The 19,841-nt window shown below is 43.5% G+C and overlaps 2 protein-coding genes across 4 annotated transcripts in view; one reads left to right on the top strand and one right to left on the bottom strand.

Moving 5' to 3' along the window:
* Positions 1–2,678: 2,678 nt before the first annotated feature.
* tmem176 (transmembrane protein 176) lies at positions 2,679–15,459 on the bottom strand. 3 transcript variants are annotated; one of them, XM_079264609.1, is made up of 7 exons: positions 15,328–15,459; positions 13,580–13,708; positions 12,118–12,228; positions 11,811–11,867; positions 10,796–10,936; positions 4,681–4,797; positions 2,679–4,239 (listed from the first exon to the last, which is right to left on the bottom strand). In XM_079264609.1, the coding sequence occupies exons 2-7, from the start codon at positions 13,703–13,705 to the stop codon at positions 4,180–4,182; spliced, it is 612 nt and encodes a 203-aa protein (XP_079120735.1). In that variant the 5' UTR covers positions 13,706–13,708; positions 15,328–15,459; the 3' UTR covers positions 2,679–4,179. The 3 variants fall into 3 exon arrangements, with proteins under 3 accessions (XP_079120735.1, XP_079120737.1, XP_079120736.1); XM_079264611.1 differs by having other exon boundaries at positions 10,796–10,930; XM_079264610.1 differs by lacking the exon at positions 15,328–15,459 and adding an exon at positions 14,776–14,921.
* The window catches only part of LOC306774528 (uncharacterized protein), a 19,923-nt gene continuing 15,489 nt past the window's right edge, over positions 15,408–19,841 (top strand). Inside the window, exon 1 of the mRNA XM_079264612.1 lies at positions 15,408–15,632. The gene's annotated coding sequence lies outside the window, so the exon portion shown is untranslated. The remainder of the gene's footprint in view (positions 15,633–19,841) is intronic.

The raw sequence follows: 19,841 nt of genomic DNA, 5'->3' as shown, positions 1-19,841 counted from the left end.
TCAGCAGTTATTACATCCTCTACTCGTATCACAGTATCTGTTCTACAGGTTCCATACAAAAGAATGAATTACCGTTAGCTTCCAACTATCATAAATTATGAGGAATCCTGATGGTTTTTTGTAACTTGAAAACACTCCAGGTGTGTAACATCATGTTTTCATGTCAATCTAGAAAACATGATAATTATTACCTCGGCTGAGGAAGTTCAGTTTTTACCAGCGTTTATCTGTTTGTTTGTTTGCAACTTCACATAAAACCTCCTGGAGAATCTTCATGATGTGTTTCTGAGAACTGCTTCTGGTCTTCTTAGACTCTGATCCAGATCAGCATCTGGATCAGGAATGTTGTGAAGGATTCTTCCTCATTATGAGATAGAACCATTTTCAGTATATCTTCATGTAATTCCACAATACATGGTGAGGAAATCCAGGAGAAGTTCACAACAGGTTTTCCAAGATATCATAGATAGATGTGGATCCCAGCAACATTCTGGATACTATCATCCAGAATGGGAATAACATCCTGGATACTACCATCCAGAACGGGAACGACATTCTGGATACTCCCATCCAGAACGGGAACAACATTCTGGATACTACCATCCAGAACAGGAACAACATCCTGGATACTACCATCCAGAACAGGAACAACGTTCTGAATACTACCATCCAGAACGGGAACAACATTCTGGATACTCCCATCCAGAACGGGAACAACATTCTGGATACTCCCATCCAGAACGGGAACAACATTCTGGATACTACCATCCAGAACAGGAACAACATCCTGGATACTACCATCCAGAACAGGAACAACGTTCTGAATACTACCATCCAGAACGGGAACAACATTCTGGATACTCCCATCCAGAACGGGAACAACATTCTGGATACCACCATCCAGAACGGGAACAACATTCTGGATACTACCATCCAGAACAGGAACAACATCCTGGATACTACCATCCAGAACAGGAACAACGTTCTGAATACTACCATCCAGAACGGGAACAACATTCTGGATACTACCATCCAGAACGGGAACAACATTCTGGATACCACCATCCAGAACGGGAACAACATTCTGGATACTACCATCCAGAACAGGAACAACATCCTGGATACTACCATCCAGAACAGGAACAACGTTCTGAATACTACCATCCAGAACGGGAACAACATTCTGGATACTACCATCCAGAACGGGAACAACATCCTGGATACTACCATCCAGAATGGGAATAACATTCTGGATACTACCATCCAGAACAGGAACAACATTCTGGATACTACCATCCAGAACAGGAACAACATTCTGGATACTACCATCCAGAACAGGAACAACATTCTGGATACTACCATCCAGAACAGGAACAACATTCTGGATACTACCATCCAGAACAGGAACAACGTTCTGGATACTACCATCCAGAACAGGAACAACATTCTGGATACTACCATCCAGAACAGGAACAACATTCTGGATACTACCATCCAGAACAGGAACAACGTTCTGGATACTACCATCCAGAACAGGAACAACGTTCTGGATACTACCATCCAGAACAGGAACAACGTTCTGGATACTACCATCCAGAACAGGAACAACGTTCTGGATACTACCATCCAGAACAGGAACAACATTCTGGATACTACCATCCAGAACAGGAACAACATTCTGGATACTACCATCCAGAACAGGAACAACATTCTGGATACTACCATCCAGAACGGGAATAACATTCTGGATACCACCATCCAGAACGGGAATAACAGTTTCTGCAAAACATTCAATTTGTACAACTTGGAAGTCGGATTTTCTGAATTCCCAGTCGGAGTTACAACTTGAATGTCCTCTGACTGTTGAAATCTGACTGGGAAAGTGGTAGCAGACCTATCTACCCTTTGCTCTTTTTAATTGGATCCCTGTTAGCTACAGCTGTTCTTCCTGGGACCCTGATTTTACCAGTAAAGATGGCTGCCCAGCCCAGCAAAACAAGGTTGAATAAAACCAACAGTCAACATACATTTATGTCTAAATGTTTTTGTTTTTTTATGCATGAATCAGAGTTAAAGGAGGTGTTTTGTAACTTGTAATGTTGGATGTGGTCTCTTCTAACAACAAGAACTGTAGCTAACATGTTAGCAACTGAAGTCTCAAGCAAAACAAAAGGGGATCCTGGCTAGCCTGGCATCAATGTTGGTTTTCCGACTCCGTCAACGTAAATGTTCTCAACTCAGCTATGATATCATTTCTGTTTCCAACTTCTGACATCCGAGTCAAGGCGAACGCAGCATTATTGGGTGGGAGGTACACATGCTTAAAGCACCCAGTCGACTGTCTAAGTGACAGCAAGGCTTTGTTAGCCTGAAAGCTTTTCAACCTCAACGAGGGAAACACCGCCACATGCTGTCTGGAAATTCTCTCCGACTCTAATGTCCATCCCAAAGTCACCAGCCTGGCCGTCATCTTCCACAGCCATTTTAAACTTGACAAACAAGTCAATGCTGCTTTCAACTCACGTTTTTATCCTTCGTCTTTTATCAAATGTGAAACTTTTTTTTATCTTTTAACAAACAGGTTGTGCAGGCTTTTCCTCCTCCTGGGCTGGTCGAACGCTTTAATGCGCCAATGGCATGACCAACACAAACCACCCGAACTTTCTTTTATACCAATTATAGATTTATTTGGTATAAACTGGACGACGGTATCAGGGTTTGTACACAATAGGTGAAAATCTGAAATGATGGAGCAGAATTGGTGACAGAACAAAAAGCTGACTCAGCAGATTTCTGGAAACAGTGTGTAGCTAAACAAAAAAATACTTTAAGGTTACAGATTCTGCAGCAGCAGAGGACAAACACAAGCAAGTGAAACTTTATGCTGTCTCACTTCTCTTCCTCTTTTACTTTGTCTGGTTTAAAGATTACACAATCAGCATCCAGATGTTTTCTCAGAGTAGTAATGAGGAAATATTTCAACATTTTTGCTGAACGCAGCACCTCTGCACCTACAGAAGGTTTAAAGCTGCTGCTGTATTGAGCTGTTTGACAGGCTGATGTGGAATGAATCACTAGTCTTTCAAAAGGAAGGTGTATTTAACTAAAATCACCTGACAGCGACAGAGACAAGCTGGTCTCTCATAAAAGAGGAGATAGAGCTACTATACACTCATCAGCCACTTTATTAGGTACAGTTTGATAGTCTGAGCTCAGTTTCTGGTGTGAGTCAACAAGGTGTTAGAAATGTTCTTCGAAGAATTTGTTTCATATTAGCTGCATTTCCATTACATTTTTTTCCCCAAAAATAAAAGCGAATTTCAGTTGCAATTCACAGGTGTTTCCATTGAATGGTGTTTAGAGCATAAACAGTAATTCTGGTGAAATATTGCCCGCAGGATGAGATTTGATGAGAATTATAATTTATGCCAGTTAGCCCGGTAGCCAGTTAGCCAGAAAGTCATGTAGCCAATTAGCCATATATCCAGATAGCCAGGCAGCCACTTAGCCAGTTGGCAAGAAATCCAGGTAGCTAGTTATCCAGGTAGCCAGATAGACTGGTAGCCAGATAGCCGAGTAGCAAGGTAGCACGAAAGTCAGTTAACCAGGTAGCCAAATAGCCAGGTAGCCTGGTAGCTAGGTAGCCTAGTAGCTAGGTAGCCAGATAGATTGGTAGTCAGATAGCCAAGTAGCCAAGAAGCACGAAAGTCAGTTCTCCAGGTAGCCAGATAGCCAGGTAGCCTGGTAGCTAGGTAGCCACATAGGTAGCCAACTGATGTTCTCTGGATATTTTCTCTTCCTCAGACTGCTCCCTGGAAACCTTAGAGATGCTTGTGTGTTTAAGCTGCTGCAAGTTGACCTCACCGTGTCTACATGCCGCCATCTGACTGACTGATTAGATATGCGTGGACCTACTAAAGTGGTAGCTGAGTGTAAATGACTGAATCGGTTTAGTCAATAATCTGATTGTTTCTGCCTCTTTGTTGCTGTTTGGTACTTAAACTTTTCTGCTGATGGATCAGAGTTCTTGGTTTCTGTATTTCAGCTGTGACGTTCTTCAGTTTGAGTCATAAGGATGAAAAAATCTGATTCTGAAGGTCTGGACAGAGACTGATGGAAAAGCTGCTGCCAACATGTCCGCTCGATCAAAAAGCTGCTGACTTCCTGTCCACTGATTGGTCAGTTCAGGTCATGTGGTACGAGCAAATTTGGACTCTGTCGGGAAACTTCAGTGAGAGACTGTAAAAGAAAGAGAGAAGCCTATTAGAAAACCATGATAGGACAGTATTTGAATACATAGAGTACACCTGTTTATCTATTTTATTGCTCATCTTTTAAGTTCCTGTGTTGCTACAACAGTTCAGTTTCCCTCCAGGGATCAATAAAGTTAATAAGTTAGAATGGCCCTCAGGCTGCGACCCTGCAGAGGCTGTGCTGGGTTCCTGATGAGGTTGTGCTGGGACCCTGCTGGGGCCCGGATGGGGTTGCTGGGACCCTGTTGGGACCCTGCCGGGGGCCTGAGAGGACTAACCCTAACTCTTGAACGTGTTGATAAAGGTGAAGTCCAGCATGCTGGTCTTGTCATGTCTATCTGTTACATCTTTACAACAGAACAGCTGCTCATTCTGGCTGAATTTAAACAAATTTTTAATTTATTCTTGACTGATAACAGCGTCTTACAGCATACGGTCCGAAGCTGCGTCGCTGCCTGAAGAGGAGGAAGCAGACGATGGCAGAGATGACTGTCTGGCTCAGGGTGAAGACAAGGAGGCACGACTTGATTTGTCTGCTCAGCTTCTGTTGGAAGATGAAAGAGGTACAGAAAACATGTTTATTATGTATGAGAACATACGTGTTTAGATCAGTCATACCTGCAGCTGACGTCACTTACATAATGACAGCAAATAATGAAAAACATCTGTTTGTTGTTTTCCAGGTTTAATTCACAAAGTTTACATTATCAATCGTAAAACACGACTGAATGTCAGATCCACAGAAAGAGATCTGGGTTCATTTTCCACAAAACAGACCAAGTCCAAACAAGTCCAAACACATCTGTGTCGAGTACTTATACACACACACATCGATCCACTCATCATCCATCCATTCACCGACTCACCCATCCTTCATCCATCCATCCAATATGTTGCTTCTCTGATCTCCTTCATGAGGAGCATCACAGTAAAATCTCCTAAAAAAATTTCAACATAACTCCTACTTCATTAGAAGCTGCAACTTGAAAGAAACTTCTGAACCTTTAGACTCTTTGTTGAGGAAAAAAACCCTTCTCTAACTTCACTCATTTCAGCAAAGCTCTTTAAGTTTGGATCTAAAGATGTCAAGAAAACGCAGAGGAATGAAGTGATGGTGAAGTCCAGGGCTGATGGTGCAGATTCCAACTTGCTTTCCTCTAATTTGCACAAAAACTGGTAGAGTTCACATCTGCAGTCAGAACACATACAGAGAAGAAGAACTGGAACTTCTGGTGGAGTTTAAGGACACAGAGCTCAGTAAAATGAAAATACCTAAAATCTTTACATCCAGACAAACTCCACTTTGTGTGTAGTCTTCAGATGAGGGGAGGGGGTCTCGATAATCAGGAGTCGATACGTTAATATCAGTCTTGTGTTTTTGGGCGGTGTGTCAGTAAACTTTGCACTTTGAGGGCTTGCCCCTGGCTTGTCCTGGTCCTCGGGGACCCCGGGAATGGGGGCGTACTTAGTGCCGCTGGCGGCTCATCTTTTGAAGGGAGGCTCACTTCTCTCTGGACTTAAATCCATGGACCCCCCCTCCTTCCCTGCTCTCCATCACACACACGCAGGGCATTGGGAGGTGGGCACGTTGTTCAGGGTGATAAGAGAGCCCATCAAGGTGGTCTTGATCGCTGCACCCAGTATCGGCTTACCTCCTTTAATTACACTTAGTCATCATAACAAAACACTAACAACTCATGGACAAGTTTTGGGGGGGCGGACCATGCTGTGTACGGTGGGTGGAGCTGCTTCGGTGGTCCCTCTCCCAACACGGTGTGGTTACGCCCCCTTAATTTTAATTGCAAATAACACACACTTCACAATCATTCGTAAGCATAGATGTAAAGTAACAAAGAACTACTTCACTACTGTACTTAAGTAGTAAAATATGGTATCTCTACTTTATTGAAGTATTACTTATTTCCCCTACCTCCACTTTTACTCCACTACACATTTTGGATCACTGTGACACTTTTACTCTGATAAATCTTTATTGTCCTGCGTCGTTATTCATTACACAGCAAAATAAAAAGAAACATGACGGTAAATGGTTGAAATCCATTATAACTGCCCCGACTGTAGTTGGCTCTGTCGCCAGCTTTAACCTTTATGGCTAAAGGAATCAAGCTGAGTCCAAAGACTGTGTGCGCTCCAATTGTCTTATGTTGTCTTTGTTGCAGATGTGCAGGGATGATCAGGACAACCAGCACGCGCCAAGTTGAGTCAGTTATTTAACTTGAACTAGCAGTCACATCCACATAGTGAAGGTCTATTCGCTTCATACATATACCAGAATACCTTGCTGTGGTCACGGGGAACCAATCCGCATATACAATCTAACTGTGGTGCATTCAGGTGCAATAGGATAAACGTTTTCCAGAATATTCCACCATAACCCCTTTCACTCTGCCTGCTAACGGCCTGCCTGAGAGCACCTAAAGCGACTTTTAGCAACTTGCCTTTAGCTGGCATAAGTTATGGATGAAGAGAGACGTCTTTACATAAAAACATATTTAAAGTATACTTACTAGTTTAAGAAGGGGAAAAGCCATGGAGGGGAATGAAAACACTTGTGTTGTTTTTTCACTTAAGTTCCTGTTCATGTACTACTGCTGCAGCCAAAGGATTTCTGAATGTCAGGCTAAAAGTTTGAAATCATAAACAATATGATATACAAAGTAGAATGTTGTCTTAAGTACACAACACAATGGAGTACTTTTACCTTTAGTACTTGAGTAAAAATTTTAAAATAAACTACTTGCAATACTTAAGTACAAAAAACGTTGAATATTTCTGTACTTCTACTTTAGAAGTGCAACTCAGCAGAGATGATGATTTTAAGTGAGATGCCTCACTCCATTAAAAAAATGCATCTGGCGACAACAGTCAACAATTGAATTCATTGTTGACTATTTTCATTGTTGATTTTTGTCGACAACGTCGACAATCATTGCAGCCCTACTGAACATAGTTTAATTTTGTTAGCTCTGAAAGCCTGGGAGAAATATTCATACCGAAGGATAAACGTTTATCCTTCGGCAGTTAAGGGTTTGATAAAGATAGCAAGTAGTGAGGGTGAAAGTGGTAAACTGAAGCTTGGAAGTCTGTAAACTGAAGCTTGGTGAAATTTGATCATTCGTCTTCACACAGGCCTTGGGTGAGTTATATAACATCTTTATCCAGTCCACAAAAGGGGGTCCAAATCCAAATTTGGGTAGAGTTGCTAATAAAAATTTCCAGTTTACTCTTTATGGTAGAGTAGGCTATAACATTGATAAGTCTGTATAGCAAGTAAGTCTATTCCCTACTGAGTCTTTCTTAGAGGCTATGGTATTTTTTTCCTTATTCATTTTTAACTGATTGGCTAAATATTTCCCAGACCTGTTGGCATATTTAAAGTTCTCCAACAAAAGTCTTTGTGCCAGTAACTGTTTTCTTCTATGCTATTTAATTTAGCTCTGGCTTGGCTTTCCGTATTTTATTCAAATATCATCACCTGGGGAGATATCATTGCATCCTCTAGGGTTTTATCTCAAGTTCTAACAGTGATTTTCTTGCATTCTCATTCTTTTTCTTATAAGATGGAAAACAGATTATTTGTCTTCACATTACAGCTTTCCCTGCTTCCCACAACATGCATGCTGATGTTCCTAGAAGGTTGTTATTTACAAATATATATTCCACTCTTTTCTAAAGAAACTAATAAAGTCAGTATTTTTAATTAATGATGTGTTGAATCTCTTTTTAGATGGTGATGTGGCTTCCTTGTTTATCAAAGTAAAAGAGACTGGTGCGTGATCACTAATAGTGATGAGGTGGATTTTAACTTCTGATATATTGCTCAGCAAGGTGCTGTTAACTGAGGAGTAATCTAATCTAGAATATGAGAGGTGAATTGATGAGACGAATGTTATTCTCTTAAAGTAGGATTGTGAGATTGCCATGCATCACAAAGACCAAAATCCACCATTTATTGTTTGACAGTATTGACAGATTGCCAATCCCTGCTATTTCCTGTAGTGTTGATCCTGTCCACACCAGAGTTCAAGATGAGGTTGAGGTCTCCTCCCACAATGATAATATCATCTAGGTGGTTTGAGAGTGCCGCAAAGAAGGAGTGAAGTCATCAACATTTGGACTGTAAACATTAGCTATGCATATTTTAAGATTCTGAATAGACAAGTTAACTATAATAAATCTACCTTCAGGGTCTGCCACTGTACTGTTTAGGGTAAAACTAATTTATCTATTGAAGAGGATTGTGACACCTCTCTGTCTAGAGTTATAACAGGCTGCAAATACATGAGGAAACTGAGGTGTTCTGAGTACATCTATTGTAGATTTAGCCATATGAATCTCTTGTAATAAAATGATGTCAGCCTGTAAATCTTCCAATTGACTAAAGATTTTGAACCTCTTTTCTCTGGAACCAGCTCCATGTACATTCCATGTCACAAAGTGAAAAGTTAGAAAGAAAAAAAGGAAAGATGGATAGAGGAGATAGGAGAAAAGAAATAAAACATTTATTCTCAAAAAAACAGAAAACCATCTTAGAGCCTCTGAGACTGGCAGTGATGTTAATATTCTTTAGTCTGAACTAGATACAATTAACCTTCACAGTGCAGAAAAAAGAAGTCAAAAGAAGGAAAGAGAAATTGTTCATACAACTGACCTGGGATTAGTAATGTCAGGGTGTAATGGACTGTCCCCTGTAGAGCGTCCCGTTCACGAGAAGTCGGTCCACGGAGATGACCACGTGTGAGCCTTCCTCCATGAATCTTCTCCTGATTGGGAACAGAATCCTGCGTCGCTCCAAGATCTCATGGGGAAACTGGTCACTAAGGCTATAATTGGAACCTTTTAGCTCTTTCCCGCAACGTTTCACCTGTTCTTTCTGCTTGAAATGCTCAAACTTTGCCACGATGGGTCGTGGTCGGCTGGGAGCGGGTCTTCTAGCTCCGATACGATGGACCCGGTGAAACGTGACGTTGTTAACAGCTTCATTGGGGAGTTTGAGCTGAGTTTTGATCAAGTTTTTTACCGTAGCTCCTGGGTCTTCCTGAGCTTGCTCCGGGATGCCTGCAAAAACTAAGTTGTCCCTCATGCCTGTAAATCTAGAACGGATTCCTTGATGCTCTTATTTTCCCCCCGGAGTTGGACCATCCCCTCTGTGAGAGATCGGATGGACTCTGACGTTCTCTGAGGCTAACTCCTGGACCTGGTGTTGGCTGAATTCCAGGGACTCTCGCAGCGCTTGGAATTCCTTGTGTAGAACCTCCACGAGAGCCAGACGTGCATCGAGGCTGGATAAATGCTGATAAATGGAAAGAAGGATATTTGTGGTGTTGCCTTTGGATGGAGAAATTGCTCTGGGTGAGTCCTCTTCACGTGATCTCTCAGTTAAAGGAGCTTTGTTTGTAGATGATGCTGCTGTGCTGGACTTCCCCATGTCGATATAATCTTTCAGGTGATCCAAACCTTCCTTTTGCTCCAGTATGTTTTTGAGAAGAAAATTGTTAATCAGGAAATTATTTTTTACATATTGACTTTTTTTTTTTTTTTTTTTTTTATGGGAAAAATGTTTGTTAGATCAGTGGTGCGCCATGTTGAATATTCCAGAGTCTCATGAGATTTTGCAATACTACAACATCACTTACCTGCACCTCCTCTCCAACCATGGTAACTTTAGGATGCATGGAAGTATGAGGACGGAGACGTGTGACAACATTAAAAACAACCATGAGGGAGCAGAAATGAACCTGCCTCACACGGATCGTCCCAACGACACCCCAGATGTCCACTTCACGCTGACTTAAAACTCACATGTTGTTGTGGTCCTTCATCCGGAATAAAACCGTTTCATAGTCTTGTTCAGAGGAATCACTTTTGCTATTTTGTTCCACAAAGAGAGATAAAAAGATCTTTTCCTGCCTTTCTCTAACGTAAAGGATATATTTAAATGATAAAAACCTTGTCTCTGACTCTTTTCCTTCGACTCAGAAGGTGAGAGGAGTTCTTAACTTGCCTAAAGAAAAATCTAAATAACTTTATCAATTGAACTTCTCGTTTTTTGGTTGGACGTGCTGACCCATAACTCAACCGGAATCTCCAACTTCCTTTTTGAGTGACTCTGCTGACAGATAACGGCTCTGTTGTCATAGCAACGGCATGTTATTTAGCCGTTTTCAGATATTTTCCATCATTGCTGCCATCAGACAGCACATTGTAAGCGGTTATGTGTACATCAGTGGACAGTAGCAGCATCGGACACACAGCTGGCATCATAATGCCTGTTGTATACCAGGGATCACCAGCTCTGGTCCTCCAGGGCCGCCATCCTGCACGAATCGGATGTTTCCATGCAGCAACACAATGATTCATTAACAGACCTGCATAGAATTTGACAACAAGCTGTTGGAGTTTCATTTGATTTGTATCAGAAGGTGCAGGAGAAAAACATCTAAAACCTGCAGGACCGGCGCTGGCAATCCCTGCAACAGACAGACAAGCAACAAACAGACATAACACATGGTTGTAACCACCGTGGCAAAGTGTTTGTCTCCGCAGTCGTACACCTTCTCACAGGAAAGCTGTGGGTTCTTGTCCATGTCTACGGAGTAGATGATCACAGCCACCGTCGACAGCACCAGACTCCCCACGCTGACCATCAGACACACCTGTAGCTGAACACACACATCTCATCTGTCGGTGTGGTGCTGCAGACCTTCTGCATATTTATAGATCGACTTTAATCCTTCTGACGCTGTGTAAAATGTAAACGAAGACAGAATACAATGATCCTTTCTGTTAAACTGATTACACTACAGAAACAAGATATTTAATGTTCAAACCGGTAAACTTTTTTGTTTTTTTTGGCAAATATAGAAACATTTTATTTTGATGGCTGCAACAAGTTCCAGTAAAGCTGGTCAACAAAAGACAGAGAAAGTTGAGGGGAACACCTGTTTGGAGCACTCCACAGGCCAACAGGTTCATTGGAAACAGGTGGTGCCATGACTGGGTATAAAACACCTAAAAGCTCAGCTGTTTGAGTTCCAGCTGAACGGAAATTTTTCTCAATTGTTGCAGTTTTGTAGGTGGAATTCTTTCCCATTTTTGCTTTTGGATGAAACATATGATTCTCACCTGTGAAGAACTGAGCCTTTTGAGGGGGGGTCGCTCTTTTATACCCAGTTATGGCACCCACCAGTTTCCAATGAGCTTGTTCACCCGTGAAATGATCCAAACAGGTGTTTTTGTCAACTTTTCCAGGGGTTTGTTGGGTTGTCCCAGCTTTACTGGAACATGTTTCAGGAATCAGATTGAAAGTTAGTCAATATTTACAAAAACAATAGTAATAGTTTGGATTTGGAAATCATTGTATTCTGTTTTATTTACATTTCACACAATGGTCCAGATTTATCTAGACATTTAAAAATGTTCATGTGTTCATGTTGACAAACGCTGCGTGTCACACTGTGTTCTGTAATTCAGCCCTAAAAACGCAGTTTCTCACTGGTCATTGGGAGACTTGTGTGTTTTGTGTGTCAAACTCACAAATTTCATGGTGCAGCGTTTGTCCAGGATGATGGCGACCAGTCCTGCCGTGATGAACTGAGAGCAACAAGGCAAGAAAACATGTTCAGTTTGTTCTGTTTAGCTGGTCAAAGCCTTTTAGTTCCTCGTCACTTCCTAAACCAGCCGAGATACCCACAAAGAAAACATCTGGAACTGATGCACACTGTTGTGGAGTGTGTTTCATTTGGCCAACACATCAGGAAAAACTTTGAATCTGGATTAACAACCCAGGCGTGTCTGATGAAACATGTTCCTCCCTCATCAGCCTGAACGCATGCAGACTCACCGTCAGGCCGCTCCACCACGGAACGCCCAGGGAAACCACGTCCGTGTACTCCACCAGGTGCAGAGGAATGGAGTAGGATATCACCATGATTCCCAGCATCACCTGACTCACCTGCGCGCGCGCACACACACACACACACACACACACGTTTCATTGCTACATTTCCAGTAGCAGAAGAAGAAAACTGCACAGTGCTGCTGCATCCAAGTTCTCTCTAAACTCAGAAAGGCTGCTGCCCCGTTCCTTTGTCATATGTCAGTCAGCACATCACATACTAACTGTAACCGATAGCAACTGACATCCTCACATTGTGAAGGCGTAGAAACGTCACCACAACTTATAACACAAAGAAACTGTTCGCCGTTTCGTTTTCTGTTTGAACAAAAACTAGATGAGTGTGAAAAATTCAAGCTGAAAAATGTTTCTCCTCAGACTTCCAATCCAGGATAGTAACTAGTAACAATATAACCACTATAGTAACCGGTAACCAGGATAGTAACCAGTAACCAGGATGATAACCAGTGTAGCAACCAGTTACCAGGATAGTAACTAGTAACCATATAACCACTATAGTAACCGGTAACCAGGATAGTAACCAGTAACCAGGATGATAACCAGTAGCGCAAACCAGTTACCAGGATAGTAACTAGTAACCATATAACCACTATAGTAACCGGTAACCAGGATAGTAACCAGTAACCAGGATGATAACCAGTGTAGCAACCAGTTACCAGGATAGTAACTAGTAACCATATAACCACTATAGTAACCGGTAACCAGGATAGTAACCAGTAACCAGGATGATAACCAGTGTAGCAACCAGTTACCAGGATAGTAACTAGTAACCATATAACCACTATAGTAACCGGTAACCAGGATAGTAACCAGTAACCAGGATGATAACCAGTGTAGCAACCAGTTACCAGGATAGTAACTAGTAACCAGAACATTAACTGGTAACCAGTAACTAGGATAGTAACTAGTAACAGCTGTTGTAACCAGAACAGTAACTAGGATAGTAATCAGGACAGTAACTAATAACCAGCATAGTATATAGAAACCAGTGTAATAACTAGTAATTGACACAGTAAGAAGTAAGTAATGTAATAACCAGTAAGCAGGACAGTATCTAGTAAACAGGGCAGTAACTAGTAACCAGGCTAATATATACCAGTGTCTTAACCAGTTACCAACATAGTAAGAAGTAACTAATGTAATAACCAGTAACTGGTGCAGTAATCAGCAAGTATTACAATAAGCAGTAACAAGGTAATTAGTAATCAGACTAGCAGCAGTACTGAATGCCGTAGCCAGTAGCTAACAACTATTTACTAATAATCCCTAACAATTGGCCAGTAACTAGTAACTAGCCAATAACAAGTAACCCTTGATGAGTAACTAGTAGCCATTGGAAAGTAACTAAACCGTTACCTGTAACTAGTAAGCAGTGTGATGGACTCACCCCCAGACATTTGGGTTCTCCTCTCTGGATGGCGGCTCTCAGCTCCTGCTGTCGGTCTGTCAGCTTCACCGCGTTCACGTCCTCCAGCACCTGGACCGTCAGATCTCTGGAGACCGACACCGCCATCACCTGCCGGGGACGGCAGAGCTCCACATGAACTCGGGTCACCTCAGGTTTTAGACCTCAGATGAACTGAATATTGATCTCCAGAAGAGATTTTCTTCCTGTCCTAGTACAGTTACTAACCTGATGTTAGCTACATAGCAGTGCTATGAAGATAGCAAGTATGCTAGTTGGTTTTTAAATACATTATGAAAATGTGGAGAAATATAGTAACGAGGGAAGAGTGACACCAAAATGTCGATATAATTAGTTTATGGCAGTTTTTCAATAATAACTACATTGATACTTGTTGCCGCTAAAAGAGAAATCACAATTGTACAATGTGTGTTAAATACAGTCATTGCAAGGGATATAAATAAAACTCAAGAACATCAATACTTGCAAGAAAAGTTTCAAACAAATTATATTCAGCGAATTAAAAATATAAAATATATAATTTTATGGATAAAATAATTAATGTGTACTAAATTAGTAAAGTATCAAAACAAATTGTCTTCATTGCTAACAGTTGCAGCATCATGGTGTCTTCTGATAGGCTGCCATGATCATGTGACATGGAAGAAAAACACTTTCTGGGCTTCACTGTTATTTAACTGCCAAAAACTCCCAGAAGTGAAAACAAATGTCATGATTTGTATGAGCAGAAAAGTATCTACTTACTCAAACAGAGTATTGAACATAATATTTCTGACATATTGACACAGTATCGATACGTCCATCCCTAAACAGTATATAAGAAGAAAGAAAGGTGAGATATCTCTGACATTTCTTGTAAAGAGGAAGGAAACCAGCAGTCATGTCCCAATGTAGATCCACACAAGAATGCAGACAGATCCATGAAAAACAGCTTATCTTCACATGCCCCTTTTCCAACTTGTTTCTGGTTCATACTATTAATGTAAAGATATTTTATTCCTCACGTCTCTTTAACGTGACCACAGTTATCACAACAGTGTTTTAAACCTCCTGATACAGTTTTGCCCACCCTCTGACCCATTTATAAAAGTCGAGCTGTTTGGGATCTTTAACCATCTGCAGGTTTCATCTTTGTCCTGGTGGTGTCCAGTTGTTACCTGTGGTTCTGTTCCAGTCCTGACTGACTGGTTTTTTCTCTTTCTGAGGGTCCAACAGGAACATCTGGGATTCTGCAGGTGAAAGGTCCACTGTTTTTTCTACTAAAACTGATGAAAAGTGGTGCACAAAGCCCCCCATCCTGATAAAAACCCAGCTTTCCGAGCAGACTGTGGTGTGAGAGCAGAGCTGAAGATGGAGAAGCAGTTCTGGAGCTCCATGTGTCCAGCTCTTCTGCTGGGTAAACTCACCTGTTTGTTCAGCAAACAGAGCGGACGGACTCAATGTGGGGCAAAGGTTTATTTTCCTCATCTGACAGCCTGATGAAAACAAAGTCTAACATGACTCCTAAGTGCGCGTGAAGCATTTTCACATGAAGCCTGTCCACATGCTGCTTTACGCGGTGTTACGCGCGAGGCGATCGGAGCGCATTGCGCAATGTCGTCGTATTTCACCAGCTTTCAGCCCACACATGGAGCCCCCCCCCCCCCCCCCCCCCCAGCCTCTCCCTCAGAGCTACTGATAGGAAAAACCTTTAAATGTCCTTTTCTCACCTTGGCTTCGATGGAAATGTCGGTTAATCGACCTTCTTCTCGGTTCAGTTTTCAGTGGAACGCGATAGTTTAACGCGCGTCCCCGGTTCGCTGCTGTCCAGGCGGGTGCGTGAGAAGACTTGTTGGTCAGAGAGACGGAGTTGTGTATCTCTGGAAGAAATCCAGCGGAGCTCCTCCTTCACTTCCTCTGCTGGTTTTGCGCATTCCTCTGATCTTTAGCGGTGAACGGTCCAGCTGCGGGAAAGCACACACCTTCCTCTGGGACCCGAACCGAACCCGAACCGGTCTTTCTCTGACTCTTCGAGGTAAGGAACCTGCAGCTTTACTCCACGCTGCGCTGCTGCTGAGGTGGGGGGGAAAACACGAGGTGTGAACGCGTCCTGGTGGCTCCGCATCACGCGGAACGTGTCTGACAGCAGCTCCAGTTTTCTCCTCTTTCTGGTTTCATTCCGTTCTTGTTTCGCGCAGCAGGTCTGTGTTTTCCTTGGACTGTCACCTGGACCGTAAACTTGCCCTGGACTGTTTTATCCAGCAAGTCCCAGCTCAGATACTGGCAGAGCTGGAAGCAAAGCGGGTGTGTGGACAGACAGATGGGGTGTTTGGCTTTGTGGAGAAAAGTTCAGCTGCTTGGGGTTCAGAAGGAACTTCCTGCAGCTGGCTGTGAAACCAGCTGGGTATAAATGGGGTTTTGTAGAGTTTAGGGGACTCATGATGCTGTCTGAAACCTGCTTTAATCTACAGCAGGGGTAGGCAACTCCAGTCCTGGAGTACCACAGTCCTGCAAATGTCAGGAATCTCCCTGCTGGAACACACATCAGACCTGATCAGCAGACTGTGCAGAGCTTGACATCAAACTCTGCACACCTCTGCTAATTAGCCATTGATTTGAATCAGGTGTGTTGCAGCAGGGAACCTAACACTTGCAGGAATGTGGCACTCCAGGACCGGGGTTGCTGATCTACAGGATCATCCTGACCTCTGAGGCTGAAGGATAAACTTCACCTGTCTCCTTGCAGCTCCTGAAGAAAGCTGCTGCTAACACCATTAGCATGTTTACGTCTGTGCACGTGCACCTGCTCCACGCGCGGCTGACATGAACTTAAAACCAGTTTCTATAAGCAGCACCTGGTCCAACAGGTTGGTTTTAATACTGACTCAGCAGTTCCTAAAGACCGCCTTCTGAGATGTTTTGGCTTTGCGCCCCCCAGACTCATTCAGCGTCATTTCCATGCTGTCTCATTTCTGAGTGCTCTCCAGACAGTACAAGACAGTCTGATTTCTTATCTGTAACTTCACTCCCTCTTTTCTCCTTCTCCTCAGACAGTTCTGTTAAATTTCAATCAAAAACGACTTTATTTGCGCCTGAGGGGGAAGCGTTGGTCCACAGAGCGGTCCTCAGTTTCACAGCTTAGGGAAACAGACTGGAAAAAAAATAAAATAAAATGGAGTTAAGGACTTGGACAACCCTGGAAACAAAGGTTGCCCTCTGGGTCCTGCACGGAGAATGGATATAAGAAGATGGGCGGAACCTCGTGATGTCACCCGTAAACACCAAGAAGCCGGGTGGATGGTTCCCATCATCGCCATCTTGGCAGCGTTACTTGCATCGTAAACATGTTTATTTCTGTTTTAACTCGATTGACTTCCTGTTGTTCCTGCATTTGAGGCTGCGTAGCCGACGTCCAGGGAGCTGGAAAACGTTGCAAGAAAACGTTACTGGAAAATGTTGCTTGTCAGCAGGGAGTGTGGAATGGGAGGGGTCAGCAGGTGGAGGTTCGGCTCTGCAGACATCTGGTCGTTTCGCAGACCCTGACCCAGACCCCGACTCTGACCCAGACTGAGTTTCCACTTCTGCTCTCAGCGAAGGCGGACGTTTTCTCTTTGCTCCTGTTTCCTCCCCTCCCTCCCACTCTGCCCTGCGACTTTGTCCTGTCTGACTCGGAGCCTCTTTTTACATCTCTTTACTTCCACTCAAATTTACATCATGGATTTAATCAGCTGGTCTCTCAACGCAATTGATCAAAATTCAACTCAAAGATCAGGCAGAGGGGAGCCTGCATGTCCTGAGGGGACGCTTCCGGCTGGATACGTTCAGGACTCATGGGCCAGGTGGAGACCGATGTGTCTGGCGGTTCTGTTCTCTGAGGACGTGGAGGATGTTTACATCTTTGGATTATTGGTGATCAGGATTCTGCTGATCACCAATCAGTGCTGGTGGAGTTCTGATCTACACCCGTGAGATTCTGGCAACAACTGGCAGGCTGCCTGAATTCTGTAACGGTATGTGCCGGGCTAGCAGTGCACAGACTCTTGCATTGACCGGACTCGACCATAAGCAGGATACCAGTCTGGTCCATACTGGTCATTTGGCCGAGGTCTTGGAGCTGGTCCGCAGAATCAATAACAACATGGAGAAGATGTCTGCTAGGATCGGTGGAAATTGACCCCCCCATTCGACTGTTTGGAGCTGCCTGCCTGAGACTTGCTATGGACTCAAGGTCGAGGGCAAATTGTTTTCCTCGCATGGAACCCAAACAACAATCATATCTGGATTGTTGGGGGGGTTTGGGCTGGTGCAACCCCACCCTGAGAACGAAAGAAGAGATGTTCATAGATGCTCTGTCCCCCCCTCCTCAACCACCCCCGGTCCCCTCCCACATGACTCACTGTCTCCCTGGACTTTGTGTGTCTTGTCTGAGTTTGTGCTTCAGTGTATGAGGGTTTTTTTTCTGTCTCTTCGGACTGCGCCATCTAGTGGTGCGGCCTGGAGTTGTATCACCTTTTTTCCCTCGACCCCCTATTATCCTAATGTATCTCTGTTCTTATCTGTTATAAGGCGGCACAGGTAAAACTGGCTGCAGGGCCTAAGTTCAGTTTGGTTCTGTATTACTCTTTTGTCATTAATGTTACATGTCTGGATGTCAAACCTTGGACAAGCTGGCTTGAACTTTGACTTTCCCCTCGGGGATGAATAAAGTACCTTTGATTTGATTTGATTTGATTCAGACTCTGGCTCTGACTCACACTGACCTAAAACATTACTATAAATTATAGTTGAATGGATAGATGGATGGATGGATGAACGGATGGATGGATGAGTGGATGGATGGCTGGATGGATGGATGGATAGATGGATGAATGGATGGATGGATGGATGGATGGATGATGCATGGGTGGATGGATGAATGGATGGATGGATGGATAGATCGATGAATGGATGATGGATGGATGGATGGACGGACTGACGGATGGATGGATGATGGATGGATAGATGGGTGGACGGATGGATGGATGGATGGATGGATGGATGGATGATGCATGGATGGATGGATGAATGGATGGATGGATGGATGGATCGATGAATGGATGATGGATGGATGTTTAATGGATGGGTGGATGGATGATGGATGTATGGATGGATGGATGGTAGTTTAATGGATGGATGGATGGGTGGATATTAAATGGTTGGATGGATGGATGAATGGATTTTTAATGGAAGGATAATGGATGGATGAATGGATTTTTAATAAATGGATGGATGTTTAATGTATGGATGGATGGATTTTTAATGGATGGATGGATGGATGGATGACGGATAGATGGATGTTTAATGGATGGATAGATGGCTGGATGGATGGATGGACGGATCTTTTAATGGATGGACGATGGATGGATGGCTGTTTAATGGATAGATGTTTAATGGATGGATGGATGTTTAATGGATGGATGGATGTTTAATGGATTAATGGATGGATCGATGGATGGATGGGTGGTGGGCGGATAGATGGACAGATGGATGGATGTTCAATGGATGGATGCGTGGATGGATGAATGGATGGATGGATGTTTAATGGGTGGATGGATGGATGTTTAATGGATGGATGGGTGGGTGAATGTATGGATAGATGGATGGATGTTGGATGGATGGATGGATGGATGGATGGGTGGTTGGGTGGATGGATGGATGGATGGATGGGTGGTTGGGTGGATGGATGATGGATGGATGGATGGATGGGTGGATGATGGAGGGATGGATGATGGATGGATGGATGGGTGGTTGGTTGGGTGGTTGGGTGGATGATGGATGGGTGGTTGGGTGGATGATGGATGGATGGATGGATGATGGATGGGTGGTTGGGTGGATGGATGGATGGATGGATGGGTGGATGCATGGATTGATGGATGGGTGGTTGGTTGGATGGATGGATGGATGGATGGGTGGTTGGGTGGATGGATGAATGGATGGGTGGTTGGGTGGATGGATGGATGGATGGGTGGTTGGGTGGATGGATGGATGGATGGATGGGTGGATGCATGGATGGATGGATGGATGGGTGGTTGGGTGGATGGATGGATGGATGGATGGTTTGGTGGATGGATGGATGGATGGATGGGTGGTTGGTTGGGTGGTTGGGTGGATGATGGATGGGTGGTTGGGTGGATGATGGATGGATGGGTGGATGGGTGGTTGGGTGGTTGGATGGGTGGATGGGTGGGTGGTCGGGTGGATGGGT

The sequence above is a fragment of the Telmatherina bonti genome (assembly GCF_933228915.1).
Source record: "Telmatherina bonti genome assembly, chromosome: 3".
In the NCBI taxonomy this organism is placed as follows: Eukaryota; Metazoa; Chordata; class Actinopteri; order Atheriniformes; family Telmatherinidae; genus Telmatherina; species Telmatherina bonti.
The sequence above is the reverse complement of the archived record's forward strand: the minus strand, read 5'-3'. Positions and strand labels throughout refer to the sequence as shown.